Source organism: Aegilops tauschii, chromosome 5 (assembly GCF_002575655.3).
Source record: "Aegilops tauschii subsp. strangulata cultivar AL8/78 chromosome 5, Aet v6.0, whole genome shotgun sequence".
Lineage (NCBI taxonomy): Eukaryota > Viridiplantae > Streptophyta > Magnoliopsida > Poales > Poaceae > Aegilops > Aegilops tauschii.
In genome coordinates this window covers 376,119,238-376,137,011 of record NC_053039.3, presented here as the reverse complement: position 1 = coordinate 376,137,011, position 17,774 = coordinate 376,119,238, and the positions used below count along the sequence as shown (strand labels likewise).

At 48.0% G+C, this 17,774-nt stretch overlaps 1 protein-coding gene across 1 annotated transcript; it reads right to left on the bottom strand.

The window, feature by feature from the left end:
* Window positions 1-16,259: 16,259 nt before the first annotated feature.
* On the bottom strand, window positions 16,260-17,042 carry LOC109733245 (uncharacterized). The gene has a single exon (XM_020292442.1). It carries the CDS (start codon window positions 17,040-17,042, stop codon window positions 16,260-16,262), a length of 783 nt encoding a protein of 260 aa, XP_020148031.1.
* Between the last annotated feature and the right edge of the window lie 732 nt (window positions 17,043-17,774).

Sequence of the window (17,774 nt, the reverse complement as noted above, 5' to 3'; positions counted from 1 at the left end):
AGGAGGAGAAGAAAAAAGAAGAAGAGGAAGAAGAAGAAGAAGAAAAAAGAGGAGAGGAGGAGAAGAAGAAGAGGAAAAAGGAAAGGAAGAAGAAGAGGAGGAGGAGAAGAAAAAAGAAGAAGAGGAAGAAAAGGAAGAATAGGAAGAAGAAGAAAAAGAAAAAAGAGGAAAAAACCCCGACCCGACACGGCACCCCGACCCCGACCCGGCACCCCGACACGACACCCCGACCCCTAGACCCCGACCCCGACACCCGACCCCAACCCCGACCCCGACACCCCGACCCCGACCCGGCACCCCGACCCGACACCCCGACCCGGCACCCCGACCCCACACCCCGACCCCGAGACCCCGACCCCGAGCCTGACCCGACACCCCGACCCCGACACCGACACGGCACCCCGACCCCGACCCGGCACCCCGACCCGACACCCCGACCCCGACACCCCGACCCCGAGCCTGACCCGACACCCCGACCCCGACACCGACACGGCACCCCGACCCCGAGACCCCGACCCCGACCCCGACCCCGACCCCGACACCCCGACCCCGAGCCTGACCCGACACCCCGACCCCGACCCCGACCCCGACACGGCACCCCGAGACCGACACGACACCCCGACCCCCGACACCTCCCGAAAAGGTGTTCTTTGGCCTTCCAGAAGCCGACGGGGTCATATATTTGTGAATTATTAGTTAGGTCATATATCTTTCGATTTTGTTATGAAAAACATCATATATAATTGTGTTGATCGGGTAGTTTTAAATGTGCAGTTGTTTCATCGCTGCGAGGTTTGGTGTTCGACGACCTCGCCGTGCGTTTGACGAGCTCTGCCCCTTCGTTCGTGGGTGAGCACAAATGACATGTCCTCCTCCCCCATTAATTATTTGATCTATTCCGATGAAACTTGATAGCTAGCTGCATATGTGTCTTGAACTATCAGTATGCGTAACCAATATGTGTCTCCCGTTCGAAAGCGTCATAGTTATAAATATGCATGCATTTGCATATTTATAACCTTGATTCTTTCGAATTGTCCAACGCTATCCATGGACAGCCCGAGTATGTTTAGATTGGGTTCGTTTTCCCATATGCTTTGCTCCAGATCCGACGCATAAATTTCGTCGGTGCCTCCCCTGTTGTTCTCCGGGTACACATCCTCTCTGTTTATTGCAGAGACGTGTATCAGGAGAACAGCGGGGAGGTGCTGCCAAAATTTTGCGTAGGATCCGGAGCATAGCATGGGAAAATGAACCCAATCTGAACATACTCGGGTGGGATTAGGACCTATCATTACCTATTAGAGTGTAGGTTGCATGGACGTAATAAAATTGACAAAGTAGATCAACTGATGAATATATACATGGTGAATTATATATATATATTTGTTGTGTGTCTAGTAGCTCTGAAAGTCAAGATGAGTGATCGTGCGTGGATGTACACCGCTCACACTGGTCAGAACAAATGGAGCACTGAATGGTTCACAAAAACCAAGGGGTTTGTGCGAGCCGCATTTGCAAATGGCCAGAGGAAAACCTGGTGCCCCTGTTTACGGTGCGGCAATTGGGAAAAGAGGACAGAGGCTGAAATGGGCAAACACCTGCAGAAGAGTGGTTTTACGCCCGATTATACGGTGTGGACATTCATGGTGAGTCTGCCCAACGTGACCGAGCTGAGGTGGATCGTCGTTGCACCGACGAGCATGGTACCGGGATGGAAAACATGGTGCAAGACTTTGATGACGCTCGGGATTCGAACGAGGAGATGGAGGAATCTGCAAAGGCCTTCAATGAAATGTTGGAGTCTTCAAAATGTCCGCTCCATGAGCACACTGAGCTTTGTCAGTTGGATGCCATCTCACAAGTAATGGCTCTGAAGGCTCAGTTCAACTTGGGCAGAGAATGCTACGATGCAATGATGACAGTATTTGGACGCTTTCTACCCAAAGGCCATGTAATGCCTGCAAACCTGTACCAGTCGGACAAAATCCTCCGTGCACTGAAGATGCCCTATGATAAGATACATGCCTGTGAGAAAGGATGTGTCTTGTTTAGGCTTGACTATGCGGACTTGAACTATTGTCCCATTTGCAAGTCTTCCAGGTATGTTGTGGTAGACAACGGTATGGGTGAGAAGACACAGACCAAAATCCCCGTTAGTGTTCTTCGGTATATGCCAATCGTACCAAGACTTCAACGTCTTTTCATGGTCGAAGAGACGGCCAGACAGATGACATGGCACAAAACGGGCAAAAGAACCGAACTAGATGCAGATGGGAATCTGATGATTGTACACACATCGGATGGTGTTGCGTGGAAAAAGTTTGATGAATTACATGGTGACAAAGCGGCAGATCCGAGGCATCCTCGAGTCGGCATCAGCACGGATGGGTTCAGTGTGTTTGGTATGACGGCAGCCTAATACAGTTGTTGGCCCGTATTTGTCTTTCCACTCAATCTCCCCCCCCCCCCCCCCGGGACAGATTATGCAAAGAAAGAACATTTTCCTGACGTTGATAATTCCAGGGCCCAACTATCCGGGGAAAAATATGAATGTGTACATGCAACCGCTTAAGGACGAATTGCAAGAAGCCTGGGATAATGGGTTCAAGACATACGATGCCTATAGCAAACAGAACTTCATAACGCATGTCTGGTACATGTACTCGACGCATGACTTGCCGGCGTATGCGCTATTCGTTGGCTGGTGTGTGCATGGAAGGTTCCCGTGCCCCACATGCAAGGGAGCTCTTCAGTTTCGTTGGCTTCAGGCCGGTCGCAAGTTTTCTTGCTTCGACATGCATAGACAGTTCCTGAATCCTCGCCATAAGTTCAGGAAAGACAAGAAGAACTTCATCAGAGGTAGAGTTGTCAAAAACTCTGCACCACCTGCATTGACAGGCCAACAGACCCTGGATCAGTTAAACGCTCTCGAGCCAGATCCAGAGCGTCCAGGGTACTTCAAGGGGTATAATTCTAAGCACGCCTGGACTCACAAAACATGCTTATGGGATCTGCCTTACTTCAAAGACCTCCTTTGCCCACACAACATCGACGTGATGCACACTGAGAAGAATATCGCTGAGGCACTTTTTGGTACATTGTTCGGCATAGATGGGAAGTCAAAGGATAATACTAAGGCTAGAGTCGATCTGGAGGCGCTATGTGATAGGCCGTTACAAAACATGAAAGAACCGAAAGGAAAGCAGAACTGGACGAAGCCAAAGGCATGGTTCAATCTTGGAAGGCCAGCTATGAGGGAAATTATCTTGTGGGTGAAAATGCAGTTGATGTTCCCCGATGGGTATGCAGCGAATCTACAGAGGGGAGACAATCTTGATAAATTGAAGATATTTGGTTTCAAGAGTCATGATTGGCACATATGGATTGAGCGGGTAATGCCGGTGATGTTGCGTGGCTTCATCCCTGAGGATGAATGGCTAGTACTGGCAGAACTCAGCTATTTCTTCCGTGTTCTTTGTGCGAAAGAACTATCGCCTGGCGTGCTAGAAGAAATGGAAGAGTTGGCGCCGGAGTTGATCTGCAAGTTAGAGAAGATCTTTCCACCGGGCTTCTTTAATCCAATGCAACATTTGATTTTGCATCTCCCGACCGAGGCAAGATTGGGGGGGCCCGTGCAAAATCGTTGGTGCTACCCAACTGAGAGGATGCAGAAGACGCTTCGACAAAAATGTAAAAATAAACGTAGAATTGAAGCATCGATGGCTGAGGCATTCATCACTGAGGAGGCGGCAAACTTCGTGACAGCACACTACGAAGCCAAAAATCGTCATTTGCATAATCCGAAGCCTCAGTACAATGCTGACGACCCTAAAAAGGGTGGATCCAACCTCAGCCTATTCAAAGGGAATCTTGCACCAGCCAGTGTTTCAAATCCAGTATCTTTGGATAACGAACAATGGCGGACCATTTCGTTGTATATCTTCAACAACCTGCTAGGGTGGACTCGTCCGAGGAGGAGGCTACACGGACTCCGGTCCACGAGCCTCCGGTCCACGGGTCTTGGGCCCACGAGCCTCGGGTCGACTGGCCTTCGGCCCACGAGAGTTCGGCCCACGAGACCCCGGAGGAGCACACGTCCGGATGGGGTACCTGGCCGGATCAGCCCGAGGAGCCGAGTGGCCATGCTGATGATGGCGGGGAGCCGACTGATCTTGAGGAGGAGGGTGGCACCGTCTACCAGCGTGGTGCTACACGGCTCCCGTCCGTGCCGGCGACCCGCGAGCAGAGGTGGTTGATCTTCCCTGATGGGGAGAGGTACGTAAGTGCATTTAATATTTTTGTACCTTCTGCATTCACGTTTCTTCAAATAACTAATGCGTTGGCCTTGTCATGCTGCAGGGGTTGGGACCACCATCATAGTGTCCGCCGGCCCAACTCCGTCCTTGGAGTTCTTTGCCGGCAAAACTTCCCGGGGTTTTTCACGTTGCCTGGTGAGGGTCGGCTTCCAGAGCTTGGGTTGAGCTGGGAGCACTACGTGGCTGCCCCGGCCCCGCCGGATGTCATTATCGACGGTGTCGTGTGCGACACGAGGGCAGACATGGTGATCAGGACATTCTGGGTAATTTCTCCTTTACACATTTCAAATTCTTCAACTAGCTAGTTATTAATTGTACTAATCAATATTGTCTCATTTGATTGCAGACATTCTACAGGTGTGAGGAGGGATACGAGGAGGACGCGGCAAATGTTATCTAGAACGTCTGCAAGCGCCTACTCCAGAACTTACGGCACGAGGCTCGGGTGCAGGCTGTTCGAGACTACTACGCCTTGCGTGGTATCAAGAAGACCAAGCCGGCGTGCCGCGATAAGTTCCTGAGTAAGGAGCAGTACATGAAGGTAATTCTTAAGGCCTTCTACTTAAGTTCCTTCATTTAGTAATTCTTAGCCGTAGCGCTCAAGTTTCTATTTGCTAACTTAGGCGCCTCCGAGATGGTGTGCGGATCGGATGGATTGTTGGGAGGTGTTGGTCGATGAGTGGTGCTCAAAAGAATGGCTAGCCCTCCACAACGAGGCCAAGGACAAACGTGCCCAAATGGAAGGTGTGCCACACCATCAAGGCAGCTCCAACTTATATCAGTTCGGGCGCAACTGGGTATGTGGTTTGCTTCATGATTCATGCAATTCATCCATCCTGCTAGCTTGAGCCCTTTAATTACTAATTTTCATTGTTTCTCTCTTTCAGGCACGCTACAATAAGGCGGATAAGGTGCCAGAGGTGTACGACCTGTATGGCATGGCCCACACTGGCTCTTTCAAGAAAGTCAAGGCTTTCTCTCAGTCTGACCTCGATGATGCAAACAACTTCACCAACATCTCCTCCCACAACAAGCTCGTGAGATATAGAGATGAGGGGAAGGCGAGGAAAGGGGAGGACTTTAACCCGAGCCAGGGTCCCATTGATCTAGAGCTGGTGAAGATATCTGGTGGCGGGAGGTCCCATGGCTCCATAGCCATTGGAGATGGACTTATCCGTTGTCCTAGCACTCTCCCGGAGATCAAGGCGCGCCAGTCGAGCTCCACTCCTGAGATAAGGCCTCGTGAACGGCCAGTGCAACTCGCCATCAAGGTTAGTGATACGTACTGAGTTATCTTTCTCCATTACATTGTGTGCGCTTCCATCAATGATTACAAATGGTCATGTGAGTGGTGTTGCAGGCTGCTATACAGACTGAGAGAGATAGAACGGAGAAACTTCTGGCGGAGGCGGCGGAGAGGCAGCGGGAGATGGAGGAGAGGACGAGAAAGATGATGGAGGAGGAGAGGGCACGGAATGACATGCACGCAAGGGCCATGTACGAGCTCCTTGTGGTAAGTTTCTTCTGCAGATTACTTGCTAGTCTTAACATTTGAGTCTCATTACTAACTAGTATGACTCTGTTCTGAAAACCAAATGTGCAGTCTGTGTGCGAGAAGTCCGGTCAGCCCGCTCCGCCGATGCCAGTGATTGCTCCTGGGAGCACGGTGATTTTAATTTGAATGGACATTACTTGCTAGTATTAACATTTGAGTGTCGTAATGCTAACGAGACATTGGAAATGATCTTTGGTGCAGCTTAACTCCAGAAACGCATCGCACGATCCTTCTCCAGGTAGCGGCACTAGCCACCCCGCTCCTACACCTCCCTGATCACGGTAAGTTTCTCTAGTGTTTTGCTTAACAAATGCATAAAGACCAAGACTTATGTCAAAAATGCATAAAGACCTAGACTTACTGACCTCATAAACCATCCATTTTACCTAAGTTAGCTCTAAAACGATATGTACTTAGCTAACTTATGTCAAAAATTGCATAATTAGCTCATAAACGACCCATTTCACCTAGGTTAACTCATAAACGACCCATTTCACCTAGGTTAGCTCATAAACGACCCATTTCACCTAGGTTAGCTCATAAATGATCCATTTCACCTAGGTTAGCTCATAAACGATCCATTTCACCTAACTTAGCTCATAAACGACCCATTTCACCTAGGTTAACTCATAAACGACCCATTTCACCTAGGTTAGCTCATAAACGACCCATTTCACCTAGGTTAGCTCATAAACGATCCATTTCACCTAGGTTAGCTCATAAACGATCCATTTCACCTAACTTAGCTCATAAACGATCCATTTCACCTAAGATAGCTCATAAACGATCCATTTCACCTAGGTTAGCTAATAAACGATCCATTTCACCTAAGTTAGCTCATAAACGATCCATTTCAACTAATTTAGCTCATAAATGATCCAGTTCACCTAAGTTAGCTAATAAATGGCATATACTTCTTCTTCTAGTCTTCTTCTTCTTCTATTCTTTTTCTTCTAGTCTAATTCTTCTTCTAGTCTTCTTTTTCTAACTTTCTTATTTGTCATTTTGCAGGTTTCGTTCACTTCACGGAAGCCAGCTTTCTATGATGGATTGCTTGTTTTTTCCTTTGATGCACTTCTTGTATTCTGCTCGCTTGCTATGATGAAACTAGATTGCTATGATGAAACTTTGCATATTGTAATATGTATGGATATATATGTGCTGGATATTTATTATGTTGGATATATATGTGCTGGCTCCTGTGATATATTTGCTGTGATATATTTCCTGTGATAATTGTTGGATATAAGAAAAACAGAATAAAAAGAGGCAGTGCAGGCTCTTTGCCGTCCGCCGCGGACGGCAAAGACACCTTTGCCATCGGTGGCAGACGGCAAAGGGGGCACGTGGCGCCCACCTGTGCTTCCAGAGAGATGGGCCATTTGGCAAATTTGCCTACCGTGGCGGACGGCAAAGCTAAGCTGATGGCAAAGACTTTGCCTTTGCCGTCCGCCGTGGCAGACGGCAAAAAACAGCGGGCGCTGATGCATTGCTGACGTCAACTGGCAGACGGCAAAGAGGCGCTCAAATTTGCCGTCCGCTGGCGGACGGCAAAGGCCGCCGTTAGCCGCCTAACGGACTAACGCTGGCGAACGTCCAGTATTTTGCCGTCCCTCCTCTTTGCCGTCCGCCGCTGTAGGCAAAGGACTCTTTGCCGTCCACCATAAAAAGCAGACGGCAAAGGACCTGTTTACCGTAGCCTACTTTGCCGGAGCCTTTTGCCGTCCGCGGCTGACGGCAAAGGCCTTTGCCGTCCGCCGTTCGAGCCTTTGCCGTCCGCCGTGGCAGACGGCAAAATAGCTGTTTCCTGTAGTGATAGTCACCCAGTTACGTTGTGACGTTTGGTACACCCAAAGCACTCCTACGGTACCCGGGAGTTGCACGATCTCATGGTCTAAGGAAATGATACTTGACATTGGAAAAGCTCTAGCAAACGAACTACACGATCTTTGTGCTATGCTTAGGATTGGGTCTTGTCCATCACATCATTCTCCTAATGATGTGATCCCGTTATCAATGACATCCAATGTCCATAGTCAGGAAACCATGACTATCTGTTGATCAACGAGCTAGTCAACTATAGGCTTACTAGGGACACGTTGTGGTCTATGTATTCACACATGTACTACGATTTCCGGATAACACAATTATAGCATGAACAATAGACAATTATCATGAACAAAGAAATATAATAATAACCAGTTATTATTGCCTCTAGGGCATATTTCCAACAGTCTTCCACTTGCACTAGAGTCAATAATCTAGTTACATTGTGATGAATCGAACACCCATAGCGTCCTGGTGTTGATCATGTTTTGCTCTAGGGAGAGGTTTAGTCAACAGATCTGCTACATTCAGGTCCGTATGTACTTTACAAATATCTATGTCTCCATTCTGAACACTTTCACGAATGGAGTTGAAGCGACGCTTGATATGCCTGGTCTTCCTGTGAAACCTGGGCTCCTTGGCAAGGGCAATAGCTCCAGTGTTGTCACAGACGAGAGTCATCGGGCCCGACGCATTGGGAATCACCCCTAGGTCGGTCATGAACTCCTTTATTCAGACTGCTTCCTGTGCTGCCTCTGAGGCCGCCATGTACTTTGCTTCACATGTAGATCCCGCCACGACGCTTTGCTTGCAACTGCACCAGCTTACTGCCCCTCCATTCAAAATATACACGTATCCGGTTTGTGACTTCGAGTCATCCAGATCTGTGTCGAAGCTAGCATCGACGTAACCCTTTACGACGAGCTCTTCGTCACCTCCATAAACGAGAAACATATCCTTAGTCCTCTTCAGGTACTTCAGGATATTCTTGACCGTTGTCCAGTGTTCCATGCCGGGATTACTTTGGTACCTTCCTACCAAACTTACGGCAAGGTTTACATCAGGTCTGGTACACAGCATGGCATACATAATAGACCCTATGGCCGAGGCATAGGGGATGACACTCATCTTTTCTCTATCTTCTGCCGTGGTCGGGCATTGAGCCGTGCTCAGTTGCACACCTTGCAATACAGGCAAGAACCCCTTCTTGGACTGATCCATATTGAACTTCTTCAATATCTTGTCAAGGTACGTACTCTGTGAAAGACCAATGAGGCGTCTTGATCTATCTCTATAGATCTTGATGCCTAATATATAAGCAGCTTCTCCAAGGTCCTTCATTGAAAAACACTTATTCAAATAGGCCTTTATACTTTCCAAGAATTCTACATCATTTCCCATCAATAATATGTCATCCACATATAATATGAGAAATGCTACAGAGCTCCCACTCACTTTCTTGTAAACACAGGCTTCTCCATAAGTCTGTGTAAACCCAAACGCTTTGATCATCTCATCAAAGCGAATGTTCCAACTTCGAGATGCTTGCACCAGCCCATAGATAGAGCGCTGGAGCTTGCATACTTTGTTAGCATTCTTAGGATCGAAAAAACCTTCCGGCTGCATCATATACAACTCTTCCTTAAGGAAGCCGTTAAGGAATGCCGTTTTGACGTCCATTTGCCATATCTCATAATCATAGAATGCGGCAATTGCTAACATGATTCGGACGGACTTCAGCTTCGCTACGGGTGAGAAAGTCTCATCGTAGTCAACCCCTTGAACTTGTCGATAACCCTTACCGACAAGTCGAGCCTTATAGATGGTTACATTACCATCCGCGTCTGTCTTCTTCTTAAAGATCCATTTATTTTCTATGGCTCGCCGATCATCGGGCAAGTCAGTCAAAGTCCATACTTCGTTTTCATACATGGATCCTATCTCGGATTTCATGGCTTCTAGCCATTTGTCGGAATCCGGGCCCGCCATCGCTTCTTCATAGTTCGAAGGTTCACCGTTGTCTAACAACATGATTTCTGGGACAGGGTTGCCGTACCACTCTGGTGCGGAACGTGTCCTTGTGGACCTACGAAGTTCAGCAGTAACTTGATCCGAAGCTTCATGATCATCATCATTAACTTCCTCCCCAGTCGGTGTAGGCACCACGGGAACATCTTCCCGCGCTACGCTACTTTCCGGTTCAGAAGGGGTGACTATCACCTCATCAAGTTCCACTTTCCTCCCACTCAATTCTTTCGAGAGAAACTCTTTCTCTAGAAAGGACCCGTTCTTGGCAACAAAGATCTTGCCTTCGGATCTTAGGTAGAAGGTATACCCAATGGTTTCCTTAGGGTATCCTATGAAGACGCATTTTTCCGACTTGGGTTCGAGCTTTTCAAGTTGAAGTTTCTTGACATAAGCATCGCATCCCCAAACTTTTAGAAACGACAGCTTAGGTTTCTTCCCAAACCATAATTCATACGGTGTCATTTCAACGGATTTCGACGGAGCCCTATTTAAAGTGAATGCGGCAGTCTCTAAAGCATAGCCCCAAAATGAGAGCGGTAAATCGGTAAGAGACATCATAGATCGCACCATATCCAAGAGAGTGCGATTACGACGTTCGGACACACCGTTTCGCTGAGGTGTTCCAGGCGGCGTGAGTTGTGAAACGATTCCACATTTCCTTAAGTGCGCACCAAATTCGTGACTTAAATATTCTCCACCACGATCTGATCGTAAGAACTTTATTTTCCTGTCACGTTGATTCTCAACCTCACTCTGAAATTCCTTGAACTTTTCAAAGGTTTCAGACTTGTGTTTCATTAGGTAGACATACCCATATCTACTTAAGTCATCAGTGAGAGTGAGAACATAACGATATCCTCCGCGAGCCTCAACACTCATTGGACCGCACACATCGGTATGTATGATTTCCAATAAATTGGTTGCTCGCTCCATTGTTCCGGAGAACGGAGCCTTGGTCATCTTGCCCATGAGGCATGGTTCGCATGTGTCAAATGATTCATAATCGAGAGACTCTAAAAGTCCATCTGCATGGAGCTTCTTCATGCGCTTGACACCAATGTGACCAAGGCGGCAGTGCCACAAGTATGTGGGACTATCGTTATCAACTTTACATCTTTTGGTATTCACACTATGAATATGTGTAACATCACGTTCGAGATTCATCAACAATAAACCATTGACCAGTGGGGCATGACCATAAAACATATCTCTCATATAAATAGAACAACCATTATTCTCGGATTTAAATGAGTAGCCATCTCGAATTAAACGAGATCAGATAGAATGTTCATGCTCAAGCTGGCACTAAATAACAATTATTGAGGTTCAAAACTAATCCCGTAGGTAAATGCAGAGGCAGCGTGCCGACGGCGATCACATCGACCTTGGAACCATTCCCGATGCGCATCGTCACCTCGTCCTTCGCCAGTCTCCGTTTATTCCGCAGCTCCTGTTTTGAGTTACAAATATGAGCAACCGCACCGGTATCAAATACCCAGGAGCTACTATGAGTACTGGTAAGGTACACATCAATTACATGTATATCACATATACCTTTGGTGTTGCCGGCCTTCTTGTCCGCTAAGTATTTGGGGCAGTTCCGCTTCCAGTGACCACTTCCCTTGCAATAAAAGCACTTAGTCTTAGGCTTGGGTCCATTCTTTGACCTCTTCCCGGCAACTGACTTACCGGGCGCGGCAACTCCCTTGCCGTCCTTCTTGAAGTTCTTTTTACCCTTGCCCTTCTTGAACTTAGTAGTTTTATTCACCATCAACACTTGATGTTCTTTTCTGATCTCCACCTCCGCTGATTTCAGCATTGAATATACCTCAGGAATGGTCTTTTCCATCCCTTGCATATTGAAGTTCATCACAAAGCTCTTGTAGCTCGGTGGAAGCGACTGAAGGATTCTGTCAATGACCGCGTCATCCGGGAGATTAACTCCCAGCTGAGACAAGCGGTTGTGTAACCCAGACATTCTGAGTATGTGCTCACTAACAGAACTATTTTCCTCCATTTTACAGCTGAAGAACTTGTCGGAGACTTCATATCTCTCGACCCGGGCATGAGCTTGGAAAACCATTTCCAGCTCTTCGAACATCTCATATGCACCATGTTTCTCAAAACGCTTTTGGAGACCCGGTTCTAAGCTGTAAAGCATGCCGCACTGAACGAGGGAGTAATCATCAGCACGTGATTGCCAAGCATTCATAACGTCTTGGTTCTCTGGGATTGGTGCTTCACCTAGCGGTGCTTCTAGGACATAATCTTTCTTGGCAGCTATGAGGATGATCCTCAGGTTCCGGACCCAGTCCGTATAGTTGCTGCCATCATCTTTCAGCTTGGTTTTCTCTAGGAACGCGTTGAAGTTGAGGACAACGTGGGCCATTTGATCTACAAGACATATTGTAAAGATTTTAGACTAAGTTCATGATAATTAAGTTCATATAATCAAATTATTCAATGAACTCCCACTCAGATAGACATCCCTCTAGTCATCCAAGTGAAACATGATCCGAGTTAACTAGGCCGTGTCCGATCATCACGTGAGACGGACTAGTCAAGATCGGTGAACATCTCCATGTTGATCGTATCTTCTATACGACTCATGCTCGACCTTTCGGTCCTCCGTGTTCCAAGGCCATGTCTGTACATGCTAGGCTCGTCAAGTCAACCTAAGTGTATTGCGTGTGTTCCGAGGCCATGTCTGTACATGCTAGGCTCGTCAACACCCGTTGTATGCGAACGTTAGAATCTATCACACCCGATCATCACGTGGTGCTTCGAAACAACGAACCTTCGCAACGGTGCACAGTTAGGGGGAACACTTTCTTGAAATTGTTATAAGGGATCATCTTACTTACTACCGTCATTCTAAGCAAATAAGATGCAAAACATGATAAACATCACATGCAATCAAATAGTGACATGATATGGCCAATATCATTTTGCTCCTTTGATCTCCATCTTCGGGGCACCATGATCATCTTCGTCACCGGCATGACACCATGATCTCCATCATCATGATCTCCATCATTGTGTCTTCATGAAGTTGTCACGCCAACGATTACTTCTACTTCTATGGCTAACGCGTTTAGCAACAAAGTAAAGTAATTTACATGGCGTTATTCAATGACACGCAGGTCATACAAAAAAATAAAGACAACTCATATGGCTCCTGCCGGCTTTCATACTCATCGACATGCAAGTCGTGATTCCTATTACAAGAATATGACCAATCTCATACATCACATATATCATTCATCACATCTTCTGGCCATATCACATCACAAGGCACATGCTGCAAAAACAAGTTAGACGTCCTCTAATTGTTGTTGCAAGTTTTTACGTGGCTTGTATAGGTTTCTAGCAAGAACGTTTCTTACCTACGTAAAACCACAACGTGATATGCCAATTTCTATTTACCCTTCATAAGGACCCTTTTCATTGAATCCGTTCCGACTAAAGTGGGAGAGACAGACACCCTCTAGCCACCTTATGCAACTAGTGCATGTCAGTCGGTGGAACCTGTCTCACGTAAGCGTACGTGTAAGGTCGGTCCGGGCCGCTTCATCCCACAATGCCGCCGAAACAAGATAATACTAGTAGCGGCAAGAAGAATTGGCAACATCTACGCCCACAACTGCTTTGTGTTCTACTCGTGCATAGTAACTACGCATAGGCCTGGCTCATGATGCCACTGTTGGGGATCGTAGCAGAATTTTAAAATTTCCTACGCATCACCAAGATCCATCTATGGAGTATACTAGCAACGAGGGGAAAGGAGTGCATCTACATACCCTTGTAGATCGCGAGCGGAAGCGTTCAAGTGAACGGGGTTGATGGAGTCGTACTCGCCGTGATCCAAATCACCGATGACCGAGTGCCGAACGGACGGCACCTCCGCGTTCAACACACGTACGGAGCAGCAACGTCTCCTCCTTCTTGATCCGGCAAGGGGAAAGGAGAGGTTGATGGAGATCCAGCAGCACGACGGCGTGGTGGTGGATGTAGCGGGGTCTCGGCAGGGCTTCGCCAAGCTTCTGCGAGAGGGAGAGGTGTTGCAGGGGGAGCGGGAGGCGCCAGGGGCTGTTATGTTGCTGCCCTCCCTCCCCCCCACTATTTATAGGACCCCTGGAGGGGGGGCGCCGGCCCTGGAACCCATCTACATGGGGGGGCGGCGGCCAAGGGGGAAGGGGGGGTGGCTTCCCCCCCAAGCCAAGTGGGGCGCCCCCCACCCCTAGGGTTTCCAACCCTAGGCGCAAGGGGAGGCCCAAGGGGGGGCGCCCCAGCCCACTAAGGGCTGGTTCCCTTCCCACTTCAGCCCATGGGGCCCTCCGGGATAGGTGGCCCCACCCGGTGGACCCCCGGGACCCTTCCGGTGGTCCCGGTACAATACCGATAACCCCCGAAACTTTCCCGGTGGCCGAAACTGGACTTCCTATATATAATTCTTCACCTCCGGACCATTCCGGAACTCCTCGTGACGTCCGGGATCTCATCCGGGACTCCGAACAACTTTCGGGTTCCCGCATACTCATATCTCTACAACCCTAGCGTCACCGAACCTTAAGTGTGTAGACCCTACGGGTTCGGGAGACATGCAGACATGACTGAGACGCCTCTCCGGTCAATAACCAACAGCGGGATCTGGATACCCATGTTGGCTCCCACATGTTCCACGATGATCTCATCGGATGAACCACGATGTCGAGGATTCAATCAATCCCGTATACAATTCCCTTTGTCAATCGGTATGTTACTTGCCCGAGACTCGATCGTCGGTATCCCAATACCTTGTTCAATCTCGTTACCGGCAAGTCTCTTTACTCGTACCGTACTGCATGATCCCGTGGCTAACTCCTTAGTCACATTGAGCTCATTATGATGATGCATTACCGAGTGGGCCCAGAGATACCTCTCCGTCACACAGAGTGACAAATCCCAGTCTCGATCCGTGCCAACCCAACAAACACTTTCGGAGATACCCGTAGTATACCTTTATAGTCACCCAGTTACGTTGTGACGTTTGATACACCCAGAGCACTCCTACGGTATCCGGGAGTTGCACGATCTCATGGTCTAAGGAAATGATACTTGACATTGGAAAAGCTCTAGCAAACGAACTACACGATCTTTTGTGCTATGCTTAGGATTGGGTCTTGTCCATCACATCATTCTCCTAATGATGTGATCCCGTTATCAATGACATTCAATGTCCATAGTCTGGAAACCATGACTATCTGTTGATCAACGAGCTAGTCAACTAGAGGCTTACTAGGGACACGTTGTGGTCTATGTATTCACACATGTATTACGATTTCCGGATAACACAATTATAGCATGAACAATAGACAATTATCATGAACAAAGAAATATAATAATAACCATTTATTATTGCCTCTAGGGCATATTTCCAACATGAGAGTCCCACATAACTTCGTATCTAAAGAGCTTTTCTCTCACTAGATGCCCCGCCGTGGACTCCAACTTCAAGAGGATTGGAGCGTGATCAGAGGTCGCCGCCGTAAGGTGTTCCACCGCTGCTCCCTGGAACAGAGAGTTCCAGTCTGCCGTAGCTAGGGCTCTATCCAGCCTCACCCTGGTGTAAGTGCCGCCCGTCACTTTCTTCTCGAAGGTCCACATCCTTCCTTGGAAACCCAAGTCATTCAAACCGCAAACATCTACGGCATCCCGAAAGCCTTGCATCTGAGCTTGGCATCTCTGGCCTATTCCATCATGTTCTTCCTGTCTTAGTACTTTGTTAAAATCACCAACACAGACCCATGGGAGGGGGCTAAGAGCAGCTAGCCCCTTCAGGGTGTTCCATGACGTTTGGCGAAGATGCGTTTGTGCCTCTCCATAGAAGCATGTCAAACGCCATGGTTGCAAACCAAGATCACAGATTTTTGCATCAATATGGAACCTCAAGTAGCCCAAAATTTCAACCTTTATTTCATTATTCCAAAAAAGAACAAGGCCTCCGCTTCTACCAGCGGAGTCAACAGCAAAAGATGAATCAAAACCTAAAGTGCTTGCTAGACTTTCTGCTCTATCCCTCCCTATCCGAGTTTCAATTATACAGAGCACTTTAGGGGCAAACTTTACCGCTAACTCGCGGAGCTCTTGAACTGTCGGGGCGTTGCCAATACCCCGGCAGTTCCAACTTAACAAACTCATTGCGCCCGGCGGTCCTCCGCCGGGGAGGCCGCCGATCTAGCATCATAGTTTTTGCCCTGAGGGAGGGTCTTCTTGAGCAATCCAGCAGGGTTCTTTTCATTTTGCAGGGTTGGTTTAGACCTCTTGGGGTCCTGTTTTGGAGGCGGGCTAAGAGGCGTATCTCCACTTTTTGTCGCTGGCACTATCTCCAAACCCGCACTAGCCATCGGGTTCTGACTTTGCAACGCCTCATCGGAGTTGCGTTTATGGTTTTCATCATTCAACTCCATATCAACATCCGATGGCTCCTCAGCTCCTACACTTTTCTCCTGCCCGTTGCTGCCCTGGCCTGCTTCTTGTCTTCTGCCCCTCTAGTTGCTGTTACGGCGTTTCGTCCCCCATGCAGTAGTAGCTGGAGCACGCAAATTCTTGAAGATCAGCGCCGAAGGAGGGTGAACTCCATCACTGTGTTCCTTAAACTCATGGCCCATCATGCCACACACTTGGCACCAGTCGGGAAGACGCTCGTATTTTACTGCAAATATCTGCCGCTCTCCACCACGGATCAGAGACGTTGCTTTCTTCAGTGGGTTGCGAACATCTAACTTAATCCTCACCCGGTAAAAATTGCCCTCAAAATCAAAAGATGAGGGTTCCGAGTCCACAAACTCGCCCAACTTTGCCGCCAGCGCCTTCACCTTGCCATGATATGCTATGGGCAGATCGATGATCCTCACCCAGATTTCAAACTTGAATAGTTCGATGGATGTGGGCTTCGAATAACCATCATAGGGAACAATGATCACAGGGTTACCCCTGAAGTGCCACGGTCCCCCCTGGGTGACTCTCTCCCAGTCCCCTAAGCAGTTGAACTGCATCTGGAATAGGTTATCCTCTAGGGTTTTCATCTTCACCGGTCTTGCTAGATCCCAAGCAGATCGCATGTTTCTGAAAAACCAGTAGGTACTAAAGCCCTTGTCCATGTGCACACGCGCCAAAACCATCCATCTGAGTTCTTCCTCCGCAGGGGCGTCGTCGTCCTCAAAGATCACGTCGTCAAGATCTTCTTCCTTCAGAGCCAGCTCTTGCATGATGTCCTCCAGCTTCCCCTTCCCCTTAGCTCCTGATCCAGAAGCGTCCACACGGCTCGCCATGTCCTTGTCTCAGAGATTGGATCACTACGTACTACTCAACGTCACAACATGGGTCGTTAGCGGATAACAGTACGATTCTCGATTGTTTCTGTGCAGCCAAGGGGCGTGAAGTTACTACTTTTTTATTCTTTCCTCTGTGATTTTGAGAATGATGACTTGTCAAAACATAAATGTAAGAGTGATGAACTCAATCTGTAAGGCCTAGTTTGGCAACACGGTTTTTGCAAAACCATAGTATTACAAAACCTCGGTATTTTAATGTGTGGGCAATAAATACTTTAGTTTCTAAAAACCGTAGTTTTTCTTAGTTTTGGTAAAACTGTGGAGGCGTTTCGCAAATGGCAGTTTTATTAAGTTTCTCTGAATTTGAACAATTGTTCTGTCATTGCACGGATAATCTTGACGATACCTACAGCCGAACCTAACTCAGCTGCACCCACGGCCCGATCAACTCGTGCTAACGGCTGCCGTATGCATGTTAGGCATGAGCACGTTCTTTGTAGATGCTAGGATACATAGTCGAGTTATCTCTTGTGATCCATCAAAGATGGAGCGTTGTGACAGGCACTGAAGATGCAGCTCGTGCGTCTAGAAGTGATCAGAAGCTACACACCCCTGTAAGAATCATCTCCGCGTGCACATGTTTCCCGGTGCTAAGTCATCCGTACGTGTACGCACACCTCTGGCCAGATAGATCTATTGTCTAGTAAGTATGGGTCATAAGATGATGGA

Coding starts and splice junctions, on each gene's coding strand:
- LOC109733245 (XM_020292442.1), bottom strand. CDS start 17,042: ATGGCGAGCCGTGTGGACGCTTCTGGATCAGGAGCTAAGGGGAAGGGG.